The 17,189-nt window shown below is 45.6% G+C and overlaps 1 protein-coding gene across 1 annotated transcript in view; it reads right to left on the bottom strand.

Annotated features, from left to right (window-relative positions):
- The window catches only part of PRKCE (protein kinase C epsilon), a 541,807-nt gene that overhangs the window by 318,788 nt on the left and 205,830 nt on the right, over nucleotides 1-17,189 (bottom strand). Inside the window, exon 3 of the mRNA XM_052647681.1 lies at nucleotides 11,745-11,808. Within this exon, the coding sequence (XP_052503641.1) occupies nucleotides 11,745-11,808 (64 nt within the window). The remainder of the gene's footprint in view (nucleotides 1-11,744; nucleotides 11,809-17,189) is intronic.

The raw sequence follows: 17,189 nt of genomic DNA, 5'->3' as shown, positions 1-17,189 counted from the left end.
GGTTGAAGTGGGCCAGCTGGTGTGGGAAGGTCCCCAGGAGGAGGCAAACTTGAAATCAAATTTTGAAAGAACAGAGAAGTAGTTGAATTAAAAGGGAGGGGACAGGATATTATAATTGGGGACTTGTTGTGCGTGGAGGCCCTGAGGTGGCCTCAGAGCACCCCTAATAAGTACCAGGCATAGTTTAACCACGCAGGTTCACTCCCACCTGTGAAAGTGATTGTATACTGGAATACAAAACAGCCGATTATCCAAAGCAAGGTCAGACCAAACACCTTGTTTATCTCCATAGTTTCCTTTTAAAGTGACACTTTCTCCTGTTATTTCATTTAGGCACACATTCATTTGTGTGACGTTAAAAATTATGCCCCTATTGTGTACCCAGCACCTAACAGAACTCCCCCTGCATTTCCACCTCCATTAAAGGCAGGTGCAACTTGCCTGCCTCAGAGGAGGATCACGGAGAGGTAAGTTCTAGCAAGGTCCCTGGGTGAGTTACTTTAATTAAAGCCTCAGGAACTGGGAGAAAATTAGCACAGTGGGGTCAAATTCAAGCACCACTCAATACTTGAGGGTATTTATAGACAAGCAAACACAAAAACAAAAAATCCAATATCCTGACTGGTTGCTTTTTGTTTTCGTGGTATAAATTGGTGCCTGTTCTCCTACCTAAAGAACACCGATGCTATCCATTTTGACCTTCTGCAGTTTATTAAAGCTGGGACTTGAATACCAGGGCCCAGGGAATTGCCTACCTCCCTAAGAATACGCCAAGTGCCCTTCCAGCCCTTTTCCAGAAGAAAGGACAAGGTGGGGGAAAAGATACTAAACAAAAAAGGATTAAAAGTTCTTGATTTTGAAGGCAAAATGATTGGAAGTTGGGGAAGAAAAAAGCAGATTTCTCTCTTAATTTTCAATCCTATAGAAACTGGTTCAGAGAGGAAATCACAGGTCTTAAGAGTCTCTCACTACTCAAAGTGTTGTCCAAGGACGCGTGGCAAGGGCATCTCCTAGGACCTAACGAGAAATGCAGCAACTCAGGCCCCACCCCAGGCCCACTGAATCAAATCTGCATCTTTACAGGATCCAAGGGATCCACAGTATTAAAACTCCTTAAGCCTGAATTTTTCCATCTGTAAAATAGGGATAATGAAATGGCAGATCCATTTAGGCTTTAAAATAATCTCTGTACAGAGATTTGGCTTAAAAATTTTTGTCCTCTCTCCCTTCCTCCTTCTAGGTGCCCAGCTCTGAGCAAACTTTTCTTGGTTTTAATTCAGCCCTGCAGAGGGCCATAGGATCAATAGTCCCATTTCTCTCTCTCTTTGTATACCAAGGAGGCCACGGAGGTCCAAGTGAAGCAGCTGCCTTGTTGCCAGACACACCCTAGCTTGGGAGCTCCTCGAGGGCAAGACCTACGTCTTTTACATCTTGTTCGCTCCAGCTCTTGGCAAGGTGCCAGGCAGGCAACAGACTCTGCATGTACATCTGTTGAATCAGCAGTATATCCAGTAATTAACCAATTGTGGAACAAAAGCTAAAGTGCAGGTGTCTGTGAAATCCTAGTCCCAGTAACACACAGATACACCTGAAAGTGGACTTAACTTCCCCTAACTTCATTCTTTCTGACAGTTGCCAAAGAACTTACACCTGGCTATTTGTCGAAGCCATGAGTTCCTGCTGCAGAAAACAGTTCTCTGAACTAAACATCACTATTAATTTTCAGGAAACAGGCAAACTTGAGTGTCTGTAGAGTATGAATAACCCACTGGCAGCCAGTGTGCTCTACTTAGCTAGGCAGAAGGGACCTCAGCTAGTGAAGTCTCTCAGTCCGTGAAGATGACTAAACTTGGAACAAGAAGCAGCCGGCCCTGAACTCTGGAGAGCGCTGCCTAGTGCTAATGAAAAATACCTGCATGGGACTGTCCATTCAGAGGTGTGCAGCCTCTCAGCAGCAGGAGTGGGCATGCAGAGGCCAGCAGCTTCCTGCAATGAATGCTCTGTGAGCATCATTCATCCATCATTTGTTCCACGGAGTCTGGCTACCTGGCCCACCTGCCTCTACGTGTCAGAAGCACATGGTCCTTGGAGACAGGCACACGCTGACAGCATCCTCAATTTCAGCATATCCCACTTCAGATCAGAGATGTCTTGAGTGACATGAAGTGGGTGTCATGCGTTATTTCTGAGCTCGCTGCCCTTAGACATTCATGCTGTGGATTAAGCAGGTCATTCCTCTCTGCCTAGGTCTTCTGAAACCTGCCGCAGCCTGTGTTCATGGGCAAGCCACAGTCTCTGTGTATATGGGAATGGTAACATTTCTGCCTAATTTTTTTTTTTTTTCAAATTTTCTAATTGCTTTAACAGCTCATGCACATGGGAAAGAAAACCAAGATTACAGACATTGACAAAAATGGTTCCCCCTTTTCTAAATTCACCCTTTCCCTTCCCCAGAGACAACTCTGGTTTCCAGTATGTGATATATCATGCAGAGACAGCCCACACACCCCCAAGCATGTCCATGAGAAGGGGCCTGGGGGCAAGGATTTCTGTTTTCACTGTTCACTTCTCGGTGCCTGGTATAGGGCTTCCCTGGTGGCTCAGAGGGTAAAAAGTCGGCCTGAACTGTGGGAGACCAGGGATCGATCCCTGAATCGGGAAGATCCCCTGGAGAAGGGAATAGCAACCCAGTCTCATATTCTGGCCTGGAGAATTCCATGGACAGAGGAGTCTGAAGAGCTGAGTCCATGGGGTCAGAAAGAGCGAGACACAACTGAGCGACCAACACACCTTCTGTGTCTCTGGTACTGAGAAGGTGAAGGAAGTGAAGTCGCTCAGGCGCGCCCGACTCTTTGCGACCCCATGGACTGTAGCCCACCAGGCTCCTCCGCCCATGGGGCTCTCCAGGCAAGAACACTGGAGTGGGGCGCCATTTCCTTCTCCAGGGGATCTTCCCGACCCAGGGATCGAACCCGGGTCTCCCGCATTGGAGGCAGCCGCTTTAACCTCTGAGCCACCAGGGAAGCCCTTGGTACTGAGAAGAGTAACTGCTAAAGGTGCCCACGGAGAAGGCGATGGCACCCCACTCCAGGACTCTTGCCTGGAAAATCCCATGGGCGGAGAAGCCTGGCAGGCTGCAGCCCATGAGGTCGTGAAGAGTCGGACATGACTGAAGCAACTTAGCAGCAGCAGCAGCAAAGGTGCCCAAATAGTTCTATGTTGAATGAATTAATGTGTAGGTCATAGGTATGCCCGAAAGCTCCACATTTTGGTAAAGCAATTCATGCATGCATGTGTGCTAAGTTGCTTCAGTCGTGTCTGACTCTTTGCAACCCTATGGATGGTAGCCCACCAGGCTCCTCTGTCCATGGGATTCTCCAAGCAAGGACACTGGAGTGGGTTGCCATGCCCTCCTCCAGGGGATCTTGCCAACCCAGGGACTGAACCCGCATCTCTTACGTCTCCTGCACTGGCCGGCAGGTTCTTTACCACTAGCGCCACCTGGGAAGCCCTAAATCAAGTACTGCTGCTGCTGCTAAGTCGCTTCAGTCGTGTCCGACTCCTAGCAAGCCCATGGACTGCAGCCTACCAGGCTCCTCCATCCATGGGATTTTCCAGGCAAGAGCACTACTCTACATTTATATCTTCTGATTGGATGTGCCTTCAGTGGACAGTGGCTCTGTCTCCTCAACCAAGAAAAGAGGATGACTGTTATTACCTGCCTTTTAGGGTTGCCATGGAGCTGACGAGAGCATGTGGAAGTACTGGAGGTTATCATTTATTGACTGCATACTCCAGAAAGAGCAGTCCCACTACACTCTGTTCTCCCAGTAGCTATCCAAATGATCAAACACATCACGGTGCTTACTGGTGTAGTGTTTGCCTTATTGCTTAAGAGTACAGATGCCCTAGAGCAGGGACCATCTTCATTAACTCTATACTCCTAGGGCCTAGCATTTCTTAGGTAAGTAAATAAGAGATGCTTCAAATGAGGGCCACTGAGGAAGAAGGAGAGATAGGAGATTCACAGACATTCGTTCTTAGCTATACGCATGTGCACAAAAAAACACACCTTCCCAGGCCCCCAAAAGCTCACACCAAAGGTTTATAATACAGGAGGAAGATAAAAGGCCCAGTGTGAGCAGCTTGAATAAGATGGTAAATGCATTTGATTGTGAGAATGTGAATGTTTCAATGAAGCTAGGTAATAAGAAAAATCAATAAAACTGTCAGCACTGGCCAATTTCAACTGGATAGAAGAATAAAGTAATTGGTCTTGAAAGACAACTCTCTAAATTAAGTTAGATGAATGGAAATACCCTTTTGTTTTAAGCCAAATCACAAGGACATCAACAGCAGTAAATGATTAAATTATAAGCCACTTTGACTCAGTATGATCTGAGCTGCAAACATGAATTTCCCGAAACGATCTTCTTTGTAAGACACAGAACTGATGTCTAGCAAGACAACAAAGACAGAATAGGAGGCCACACCAGGATACCCGGCGCTTGCTTCTTGACTAAGGATCTATTATAAACCGATTCTTTCTATTAAACTTATTTATTCAACATGACTATTCCTCCTTCAATTACTTCATTAGTAAAACAGGCACACAAGTCAGTAGAAAATGCACATCTACGCTCCCATAAAGGCCGAGAGGAAGGAGGCTTTGGTAGTGATCCGAAAGAGCTCTGCTCTCCACACACTCAGGATTCAATTCTGTTTTTCATCTGCTAATGGTTGGCATTTGTTGTTGTTAACTGTGGATGGATGATTCATTTCAGAGGAACTGCTGCGCATCTCGAGCCTGTTTGGAAGGAAATGAGGGTTTCTTGGCTTATTTCTCATCAAGCATTTTAGCATTGTCTCTCTTTGTGACATTATAAACCCCTTAATGGGAGTTTGGTCCTCACTGCTTTCAAGCTGACTCTCCCTGTCTCATCTGGTGCATATGGCCACTGCCAGGAACAAGCATTTATTCCATCAGGACAAAGGAGGGAGCCAAAAATCTGGAAATTAACAGGCCCATTCCCTGAGTCTTGAGTTGCAATAGCAAGTGAATATGTGGGAGTGGGGGTGGGGTGGGGTGCACATTGCAAGAATGATGGTTTTGAACATCTGGCTTTGGTTAATATTCACTCTTATCAGATACTGAGGCTGCTTTCTGTTCTCCATACGCTACCGGAGAATCCAGCTTGTCCACGAATGCCTGGGGACCCTGTGGGGTGAGCAGGATCACAACCTTATTGCCAGAGACACCTCACAGGAGGGAGACCCATCAGCTCCTTGGAGCAGTGCCTGACTTTGAAGTCCCTTTTTTGGGTGGGCAGGTCCCTTTAACATACAAAGTAATGTTTCTCATTAGAGACTGAACGGAACTTGAAAAGGGTGAGAGTGTCAGGCTTGATGTAGGGACACCCGCTAGACAGGCTGGAGAGAAGGAGAAGTTTTAGGGTGATAGCAGGCTTTCTGTGGGACTCCATGAGATTGCTGAAAAGACCACAGCAGGCCACAGAGAGATGCCTGTACCGGTCTTGTCCTTGAAATCACCTAAGTCCCGGGCTTAAAAATGTGCTTCTGCCATAACCCAGACTTGACCATACTTGGCCTAGAACATCCCTCCTCCTTAGTGGCCAAGGTGAGTGATAGGCCTTGACCATGAAGACACATCCAGAAAGAACTGCCCTCAATCTTCAAACACAGCTTAATCATTTATTTCATTTCCTTATTTGAAAATTTCTGTCTGCCACATTGATGACTATCTTTGTTTGGAAGCTCCTTGAGAATACAAATGGCATCTATTTAATTTATAGTGTCTATCCTGCCTTACCAAAAAAAAAAAAGAGCTTCAAAGCTTTCTTTGATAATGATGATATGATGCTCTCTACACAGAATGGCCTTCCCACTTCTTCCTTGTCAATCTGGTATACCTAACTTTTCCTTTTCAGCCTTCAAGCTTTGCTTCTTTCTTGAGTTTCTCTGTGGAGAAGGCATTAGCAACCCACTCCAGTACTATTGCCTGGAAAATCCCATGGACAGAGGAGCCTGGTAGGCTACAGTCCATGGGGTCACAAAGAGTCGGACACGACTGCTTCAAATTATTCCCGTTTGGAGAACTCCTGGTAACACCAGTTAAGCACTCAGTGTGATATTATCTTGCATTTGTTCTCTAATGCTTTTGTCCTGCAGGTGTCTCGGATTCCTAATGGAATTGCAAGCCCCTTGAAGGCAAGTGCATGTGCTCTTACAAATGCCATGTCTCATTTTCTACTTCCCAGTCCCCAAATTCAGCATGGTCACCAAACTTGGCATATTTACTAAGATGCATTAGTGAATACTCTTCATCTGAATGAATGGTTCTGCTTAATGATCTGATCCTCAGAAGGCAATGGATTAAAAAATAAAGAAATTCTAAGAAAAACAGTAGAATCCTTATAAGCTAAAGATTCAGTGGGACTCTGGAATCAGAAAGATGTTATCTAGATAAAAACCACCAGTGGCAGAGTGTCAAGAGGAAAGCCTGCCTCTCTATTTCAACTCTGAAGGCAGTGTTCTAATGCCTGCCATGGACACAAGGTAAGAAAGATTATTAATCTGCTGGGATTTGAGTCCAGCCAAGACTTAGTTATGGATGCACCTTACAGACAGCCTGAAAAGGAGCTGACCATTTCTAAACTGGGATCATGTAAGTTTTCATTTCATTTCAGTGGGGCAAAGATCTGCTTATTAATAAAATGGATTCTTTGGGTCATCTTTGGATTCAAAACTAAAAACTTTACCTTCCTATTTCTATAAAAAGCTTCCTGAAGAAAAGAACTAAACTGTTAAAAGCAGTGAGGAGGTGTCTGCCACAGAGGCATGGGGGCACTCATTACTGGGGCCCTAATCCAGGCAGGGCCCTGAATCATAGCCGGGAATAGGAACCAACAGGGCCTGGGGATCAACTGTTTGGCCTAAGGCACATCACTTGACCTCTCAATGTCACCATCTCCCGCCAGAAGATGTGTGTACTTGCTCTACACACATTATCATCTTATAAAGAAGCAAAGCATGTATGATCATGTCCACCAGTCTGTGCAACTTGAAAAAAAATCTAGAAGAGAGCTGCAAAGATGAGATAAGATTTCTAAACTCTCTCTTCAGAAAGGTTGAGGAATTTGATTGATTGAACCTGAAGAAGAGATTTAATAACCGTCTTCGAATATATGCAGGGCTTTTTACCCAGGGCTGATGAGAGTGTGGGGACCACATGTTCTGTCTGCACTGAGCAGAGAAGGTACAAGCCCAGGCTTAGGAAAACAGACATTCGAGGCATTAAGGGAGACAAGACACAGACAAGCTAATGAATGTCCTTCTGGGGAATACTTCAGTGGGAAAAGGGTGCTGACGAAAGAGAAAGAAAATGGGACAAAACTGTGGAAAAGTCCAAACTCTGCAAAAAGCAATCTCATAGCCCCTGAAAGATACAGATATTATTCTATGAATTTCCTCTTTGGCACCTTGCTCTATTCTTGGACCTTTTGCCATGCCCCAGAGTCAGAAACTTGCCCTCAAACTGTTTCCCTAGATATCCGGCCTGCTGCTCCTTCCTGAACGCTGGACTAGAGTGTTGCTCACCTCTCTGCCCTCAGGTCTCCAGGGCCTTCAATATATTATCGAGCAGCCCCTTCATGTGAGTACTCTGTCCTTAAAGCAGTTCTATCACAGTATCAAAACCTACTATACATCCTATTAGCCCCATTGATGGCTGAGAAATCTGAAGCTCTAAGCTAGTAAACACTGGAGCTAGGATTTAGGAGTCCATCAGTCCGTGCAGTCCACCGGTCCACTGACTGATGTATTTCTAAGGCTCTCTCTTTTTACTCTTTCCTCTCCTTTCCCAGAGAGGAGACTGAATGCTTTCTGAAGCCTGTGGCAACAGAAAAAGAAGACAGGGCTTGCTTTTTCACCCACCTCTTCATCTTCTACTTCCACAATATGTATTAATTTCCCAACCTGATCTACCTGCAGTATTTACGACGGATGTGCTGCAAAAATCTTTCCAATTGCTTTTATCTTCAGCATTTTATTGGAGAAACAGTTTGGGGACCCAAACATACCACTGAGATCCACTTCCTGTCCTTTATATTATTGTCTAAACTCTGAAAAACTCTCGTGGGTGAACATGACACCTGGATGGAAGATGGAAGAAGAGCCTAGAAATCTCTAGATCAGACCCTGATTGCCCCTCCTCTGGGAGTCTGCAAATGATGGCTCATTATCATATTACTATAAAGAATAGAAATAATATACAAATCACATCACAACAAAGGGAAAAATATTAACAAATGTCCACAACAGGAAATAATTATTTGCACAACTGAGAATTACATACATTGTTTTTTATGCTTCTGTTGCCTAGGCTAATTACGCTCTGATTTAAGTATCTGATGAATCTGTAGTGCTGTGCTTACCAGGAAGCCCCATGGTCATTGCTGCTGCTGCTGCTGCTAAGTCGCTTCAGTCGTGTCCGACTCTGTGTGACCCCAGAGACGGCAGCCCACCAGGCTCCCCCATCCCTGGGATTCTCCAGGCAAGAACACTGGAGTGGGTTGCCATTTCCTTCTCCAATGCATGAAAGTGAAAAGTGAAAGTGAAGTCTCTCCGTCGTGTCCGACTCTTAGCGACCCCATGGGCTGCAGCCTACCAGGCTCCTCCGTCATGGGATTCTCCAGGCAAGAGGACTGGAGTGGGGTGCCATTGCCTTCAAACACTAAGAGGCACCTGGTGCTTCTCCAATGATCCAGTGGGTAAAGAATCTGCCTGCAATACAGGAGACGCAGAAGACGCGGGTTGGATCCCTGGGTTGGGAAGATCTCCTAGAGGAAGTAATGGCAACCCACTCCAGTATTCCCGCCTGGAGAATCCCATGGACAGAGGAGCCTGATGGGCTACAGTCCATGAGGTTGCAAAGAGTTGGACACGACTGAGCAACTAACGCACAAGAAGCACCCAAGTCTAGAGCAACACATAAAACATTCTGAGAAGGTTTACTGCATGGGATAATGTAGGTAAAGTCCTTGGCACAGTACCTGTCAACCCCTTCTACTGGTTACAGATATTAGCCAGCTTTCAGCTTGAGCTTTGACAGATGTCTATTCAAATTATACCAAAGATCAAAACTGCATGACCAGAAATGACCTTAACTGTTATCCAGCCTGACCCCATACGTCTGAGGTTAGGTCACCTGGTTTAGCTAAAGCTCATATCAGTCAAATCCCATTATGATGAACTACACAGGACATGCAAGCAATGGAATTTTATTAGACAGTTAGAAATCACATTAACTCCAGCTCTAGCAGACGTAAATGTCCAGGCTTTCCACAGTGTGTTAGCAAGAAAAAAGAATCCTTTGGCACATCCCAGAAGAAGGGGGTGTATTCACACAGCCTCACCCCCACATCTTTCCCTGAGCTCTTTGCTATTTGCATGTGGTGTAAAGTTTGTGCAATTGCTATGAATATCTTTTTTTTCCATTGATGGGACTGACTGGAGTACTTGAAATAGGCAAGCTGAAGGGATGCTTGATGGCAGAATAATAGAGCAGTGAAAATGTCAGCTATGCCTCATTGCAGCTCTCTTTTTCACCTTTTCTCAGAATACACAGTCAGGAATTTTCACTAAAGAGAAGGACTTAAATAAGAATCAATGAATGTCCACAGTCTGGGTGTGACAAACCTGTTTTTCCCTGGACCCTTACCATGCAATCAAGGTAGCAAATGTTTTGGCTGCTTATTCTCCATTCCTCTTTTCACCCTCCCAACCTTTCCAAAAACAAAACCACCTTTGGACCATGAGTCCTCAACATCCCAGAGCAAGACTGGGAGAACAGAAGCGTAGAACACAAACAGAATGCACCAAGATCAGCTTCTAGGAAGAGATTGCTGGAAGTCTCTCCCACTATCCAGAGAAATGATTCCGAATCCAGGAACAGCAAGAAAAAAGAGGAGAAAACTTCTCATTTTCTTCAGAGCAACACACGCTAGCACTTTACTGAGTCTGGCATGTGTCAGCATTTCCAAAGTAAACCCTGTTTTCTTTAGATGAAAGACATAAAAGAAAAATAGACTAAGAATTCAGTCCAATGAAAGCTGCTTTGGTCATTCACATGCAATAAGCTGTAGAAGCAAGAAGGAAAAAACCAATTGCCTCTGATTTATTTATTCATTCATTTGTCCATATCCTTTCCCGCTAATGTAAAAAAAGGACATCTTCTATAATTTGCAAGTCATTAATTTTTTCAAAGGAAAAAATAACCAAGCCTCCCAATGACTGCCCAGCATATTGGCACAGGAAGTACATATTTAATTAATTATCCTGTTGCATGCAGAATTATGTAAGGGAAAAGGGGGATTGATTTTTCCCATCAAATGTTTCACCCATATTTCCAACCAGGAGACCACTGTAATACTGTGAAGTATGGTAAACTTGGGATCAGTCATTATGTTAAAAGTAACACAAAGCTTTACCTTACTGAGTGCTTTATTTCTTAATCCCATTTTATTATTTTTTGCACATCTTGAATATTTCATACTAAATATTGTTAAATCTTCAAATCTTCTACAATAGTTTTCTATTCTGGGCTGTTCAGAGCTGAGAGTAGAGAAGGAAAGTTGGAAATGCCAAAATGTAATTGCAATAAAGAGCAGAAAATGTAAGAGACCAGTTTTGGAAGAATGTTTAAAGTTTTAAACCTATGCCAAATAATTGAGATCTATTATAAGAGGACTGACTTCTATTATGAGCTCCATATACACAATTACTGAATTATTCTGAACACCTGTTGAAATCAGGTGTTAACAGTCAAATAAAAATCACCAGGCACACCTGTCAAGTGCATCTTTTGACCAGCTCCTTTGAATTTGCTTGCATAATCCCCCCTCCATTACAGAACCTTAAACTAGAGCTTTATCCCTAAAATTTTGGGGTTGTGGCTTTGGCTTATAATCCCCAGTATTCCAGGGAGATGCTGTAAAAGGCTCAAGTCTTCCAGCCAGGAGCTGTGCCTTTCCCTTTGAATCACAACCTCTAATCCCCATCTTTTCTCATTGCCAAGAGGAACCTGCCTTGCTCATCCTATCTTTCTGCAGTGACATTCGAGCCAACCGTTCTGTCCCCCGCCCTCATAGAGAAGAGGAGAGGAAAGATGGTCCCTATAACTAAGTTTCAGTCCTAATTCCCAACCTCCTTAGAGCCCAAGTCTGCCACCACCTCCCTGTTTTCAAGTGCGTATGTTTATCCCAAACTCCTAATTTATCCCTCTTTATAGAAGTAACATTTCTATTAAAGCTCTAAAGAAATAGGACTCTGAAATTTGACACCTCATTTATTTCATTTCTGATTACCCTTACACCAACTGGTTTTACTTCCGTCCCACTGCACACGCACAAACCCCATGCGAGCTTCCCAGGAGAGGCAGCCACCCCTCCAAAGCCTGCCTGGGCATCTGCGCCCGGGAATGCCTGCTTTACTGGTCTGACTCTGTAAGACGAAAATCTTCCCTCTGCTCCACCAGAGCTAACAGATGGCATGGCTGGTCTCTTTTGGTACATAGGTGTAAACATCTTCAAAATAACCTTTTCCTTTATACGGTGCCAATTAATTACATGTCACTGTAATATGTCCCAGCCAAAGATGGAAGGGAGAGACTAAAAGACGAAAGGGTCAATGGACGAGAACAAGGACGAGAGGTCACACTCTCCTACCTTCACCCGACGACCCCGAGAGATCAATGATCACATACACTCTTCCTTCTGGCTCCAGATCAATCTGCAATTAAGAAAATGATAGTAACTCTGTTAGTGCATCGTGGGGGCAACCTGAGAGTTCATGACATTTCCAACCCAAACTGCTAAAACCTAGAGTCACAGCTCCAGTCAATCCATCAACCTGCAACATGGAAAGTGCCGGGTGAATTAGGGAGGAGGGAGAATCAGCATTTATGGAATGTCTACTATGTTCCAGATGCACTAACAATGAGGTTTGATACATCCCCAACAGGCAGTGCCATCCCATGGGTTCCCAACTGGAAGCAGTTTTGCTGCACAAGCAAAACGTGACAACACAAGGAACTGCACAGGGACACTTGCCACAAGGAACACTTATGGGGGGGACACAAAAATATCTGGAGACATTTTTGATTGTCATGACTGAAGAGGGAGTGGTGCTATTGGCATCTAGTAGGTGGAGGCCAGGGATGCTACTTACTAAACCTCCTGCAGCAGACAGGACAGCCCCCACGACAAAGGATTATCCAGCCCTTTGCTGCCAAAGTCAAGGTTAACAAACTGTGTTATCTCGTTTCACAGGTAAGGAAACTGACCTCACCATTCCAGGGTAAATGGCAATGCTGAGATTCAATGCCAAGACTGTCTCCAGAAGCCCCTATCCTTTATATGACACAAATTGCTCATGGGAGATTAAAAAAAAGAAAAAAAGAAAAAGACACTATTCCCACTCTCAAGGTGCTTATAATCTCACTGGGGAGTTAAAAACAACAACAACAGAGAACAATGCCAAACCCAGCTTAATGATGAGGAACAGAAATTAACTGATATAAAATATTCTGGTGAACCTGAAATCAGTATAAAAGAGCAGCCTGGGCAAGAAAGGGAAGGCATTCCAGATGAAAGCAACATCATAGGCAAAGGCTGGGCATGTGAGTGGTGCTCGTGCAGGACTGAAGGACCCCATGCTCAAGGGTGTGCTGGCACCTGTGTTTGACAAACCCAATCCTACTAAATTCTCACCACCAGCCTTCTCCACCCACCCTCATACCCTCCCTCCCCACCTCCCAATCCAGCAAGCTACTTCTATACAGAAGCAGGCTGATGAGCAAGGTCAGAGGAGCTGGGCCTCTTGAGGTCAATATCCTTCCGAGGTCTGAGCTGTCCTTACAGAGTGTGTTCTCCATGAGTAGCGACTCCGGAAACCCTGGATCACCAAGTAACCCTGGTACCCACCCCCGCCTTCCATCTGCCTGTGCAGAGTTTCAGTTGGCTCAGTCGTGCCAGGCTGGACTCCTCAACAAGCTGTGAGTCTCTTGAGGGAAGGAACTACTGGCCCCTCCCTTTTTTGTCCATGGTCCAGCAAAGAGCAGGCACATATTTAGCAAGTACTACTTCGGAAGGGTCAGCCTGGTGAACACCTCCTCCTCCTCCAAGGTCAAGATCAGTTATTGCCTCCTTTCTGAAGCTTTTCCAGATATTCCCAAGTCAGAATGAATTACTCTTCACTTGTGTTCTCATCGTACACACACATATCTCAATCACGGCCCCTATCAAGCTATAATACATTGTCAGTATGTCTCTATTGTGAGCCTGGCAGAGACTCTGACAATCCTATTTGCACCCCCAGTGTTTAGCTTACTGTCTGCTGGTCAGGAGACACAGCCAATAAACCTATGCAGAAGTGGGGAAAGTCTCCACTTCTGGAGGTGTCCCAGAGCCTGTTCTGGAATTATTCACTCCTTCAAGCCCCTTCCCTAGGCAGGAAGGAAGGTAGGTAATTTGTACTAAAATGATATTCCAAAGAGGCACGAGGGGAAGAAGAGGGAGCTATACCTGGAGCACTGGAGACTCTCTAGGAGGTAAAAACTCACGGTGAACTAATGCTGTTTGGGTCCCTGCCCCCAACATCTGGCTCCACTCCTGATCCACACTCCCTGAGCCATGTGTGAGCCCCACTTTCTTTCCTGACTCAGCCTTTTAGTGGTTGAGAGGGCTGACAGTTTCCCTCAGAATTTCAGTTCCACCCACAGGGGTCTTTGATGCCTCTCCCCGCCCCAGATGAGGCCCCTGTGATCTTTTAGGCACACTCTGAGGGCAGGGAGGGAGGGAGGGCAGAAAGCTCTCAGGTAGCTCCACAGGGGCCACTCACCTGAGCTTGAGATATTGAGTTTGGGGTCCAAATGGGAGCCAAATAACACACTGATGATGCCAGGAGATGACTCTCTGCACCCCTTCTGCCCCAAGAGCCCATGATTTTAGGTTTTTGGATAAAGAAAATGTTCCCCAGCATTCTTACCACTAGTACTGTCCCCTGCTACAAGCATAACCTGGCCCCTGCACCGAATTACAAACAGGAAAACCATCAGTCGACTCTACTGAACAGAATCCAACCAAAATCCTGTCCCTGCTACAGTTCAAAAGTCTCAGGGGCCCCCTTGTCCAAAAGCATGGAATTTAAATAATGTATGCCTCTTAGAGATTAGATCATTCCTATTAAACCCTGCCGGCAAAATGAAACACTTTCTCATATCCTCCAAGTCAAAGATTTCCCACGACTGTGGATTTCATTGGCAAAGTACAATGGTATCTGAGAAAAGCAGGGAGGGAGACAGCAAAGGAATGAGATGGGCCGCGTGGCCTATCAGAAGGCAGGCTGCATGCCTATCTTTGCAAAAAGGGAGTGAGAGCTTGTGTCAAGGGGGAACAGGTCATTGATGATAAAATGTATTAGGATATTAACATTCAAGATAGCAATCAGAAACCATTTTAGCACCCACTGCTGCTTCGATGCCGATGAACTGCATTTCCAAACAGAAAAATAGAAATTAAGCTATTAAACATGCCAAGAGCAACAAAGAACTTTGCAGCCTGGGCAGATGGCCGCGGAGTGCTGGCTGAGCCCCAAGCAAGCTGAGTGAGGAGGCTCTGAGAATCCATCCAGACTGGTGTGACTTCGACGTGGATGACTGGAAGGGTTATCTGGTACAAAAAGGGGTGGAATGCGTTGCAACTTCATGGCCAAATTAGCTTAATCACAAATTCTGCTCACAATTACGTGGTGCGGATAATGAAGCAATGTAGGTGCCCAGCCCTGCAAAACCCCTGCAACCTGAAAGCCAGCATCACCACCAGGCAACTGGCACCACATAAAAGCAGGCCTTCTCCGTCCTCCCAACCATTCCCAGAGTTTCTTCTCAGTTCCTTCTCCCAGGCTTCAGGTTGCTCCCAATTCTCCCAGAGGCAACCCCATTTGTCAAATCGCCTTGAATCTCATGCCTTTATTTGATACACTTTCCCAGATACTATGTCCGTTTCTGACTATGACTCTCTTTCAACCTTCAGCTGAGGCCAGAAGCAAAGCAGTAGAACCGTGGGGGAGATAAACCCAACCTTTAGAGTCAGATCAGGACTGAATCCCAGTTTTGTCACTTACAGGTCAGTCAATTATGTATTCTCTTTGAACCTCAACCTCTATCTCTTCATCTGTGAAACAGGTTGCTGTGAAAATTCCACAAGACACACATACAAAGCACTTGGCACTTGGGAGCTACTCAGTATATAGTGGTTGAGAGTGAATTTGCTGGCTCTCCAGCCTGAAGCAAGAAACTATCTCCTCTAAGCTTCAGAACGCTCCTCAGTGAAATGGAACCAATAACAGGTCCTGTGACACTGGGGCTGTCCTGATGTAAAATGCAAAATCTATGTACAGTGCATAGCATGGTGCCTGGCACAGAACACTCAGTAATTGTTGCTGCTATTGTTATTAAAGGCTTCCCAGGTGGCTCAGTGGTAAAGAACCTAGCTACCAATTCAAGAGATGCAGGAGACGCTGGTTTCATCCCTGGGTCAGGAAGATCACCTGGAGGAGGAAATGGCAACCCACTCCACTATTCTTGCCTTGGAAATTCCATGGACAGAGGAGCCTGGTGGGCTAGAGTCCATGCGGTCACAAAACAGTCAGACACAGCTTAGTGACTGAGCCCAATGACAGTTGTTATTCAAAAGTCAAGCATTTAAATTTGCTACTTAATCCGATGTGATGTTCTTTCCACTGTATCAAACTCTCCCCCAGCCCTGCCCACCACAAAGCATTTTCTTGCCCAAAGTTGATGTTATTTTATATATTCCAGTACATCTGATGATTTTACACTGCTTTGAGTATCAGATGTAGAACCAAGGTGAGAATGTTGCACCCTCCCCGGGCAGGAAACCCAGGGGCAAAAAATGGCTATAGCCCCTGTTCATCAGAGGGTCATGAGGTGATTATGAGATAAGAAGCAGAATATGACCACGTGCTGTCTCAACTAGGCCTGGGACACTGTATTGAGTTTTTTTACCTGAATTAGTTCACCCAATCTCTTCTGAGGGCTTCCCTAGTGGCTCAGATGGTAAAGAATCTGCCTGCAGTGCAGGAGGCCCACGCTTGAGCCCTGGGTCAGGAAGATCCCCTGGAGGAGGGAAGGACAACCCACTCCAGTATTCTTGCCTGAATAATCCCATAGATAGAGGAGCCTGGCAGGCTTACAGTCCATGGGGTTGCAAAGAGTCAGACATAGTTGAGCAACTAAAGAACAACAACAATCTCCCATACATATTCCCCACTTTTCAGATTGAAAAACTTGGGTTCAGAAAACTTTCAGTGGGATCCCCACACAGTGCTGCTGCCTCGAGCACACAGGAGAGATGACTTTCTTTGACAGGGTTCCCATCTCAGGCACCATCCAGCCCAGAATGGGCAGCCCCTGGCTGTGTCCTCTGTGGGTTCATTGTCCTTCTCAGGTGCAACTGACCGGCTCCCCAGCCATGTCAGTTTAAGGCAGAGCAACGCCCTGAATACCTCACCTATCCTCCCCTTCCCCCACTTGGGGAAGGTCTGGGCATCAACAAGATCTCCATTCCTGCAAATTCAGTACAAAGCAACAGGGAAAGAGCTCAAACCATGAAACCAGCAAAAAGCCACCTCTGAAAAGCAAAAAGACCTACAGGCACTTTTTTGGATGTTGCCTGACCCTTCACAAAGTCCTTCACAAGCATTATTCATTGATTCCTCACAATTAACCTGTAAGGTAAGAAGTATTATTAGCAACATTAAGGATGAGAAAACTGAAGTTAAGGAAGATAAACAGGCTAGTGAGAGCACACACAACTGCAGGGGCAGCGTTCACATGGTCGTCTCTGGGGACCAGTCCCCCGGAGCTGGGGATGAGCTCAGAGTCAGGGATGAGCAGCAGAGTCAGAACCTGTCCCCTCAGCGCCCAACTCTCAGCAACCTCTATTCCTCCCACCACACCACACCTGCCCAGCAAGAACTCTGACCACTGGACTAGCACCCCACCCATGCAGCCGGTTTAGCTGTCACTGCTGTGTGTCACTGTGCATGCCTGTGTTTGGGGGTAATGGGGTTTGAGACAAAGGAGGTAA

This window comes from Budorcas taxicolor, chromosome 11 (assembly GCF_023091745.1).
Source record: "Budorcas taxicolor isolate Tak-1 chromosome 11, Takin1.1, whole genome shotgun sequence".
Classification (NCBI taxonomy): Eukaryota; Metazoa; Chordata; class Mammalia; order Artiodactyla; family Bovidae; genus Budorcas; species Budorcas taxicolor.
The sequence above is the reverse complement of the archived record's forward strand: the minus strand, read 5'-3'. Positions and strand labels throughout refer to the sequence as shown.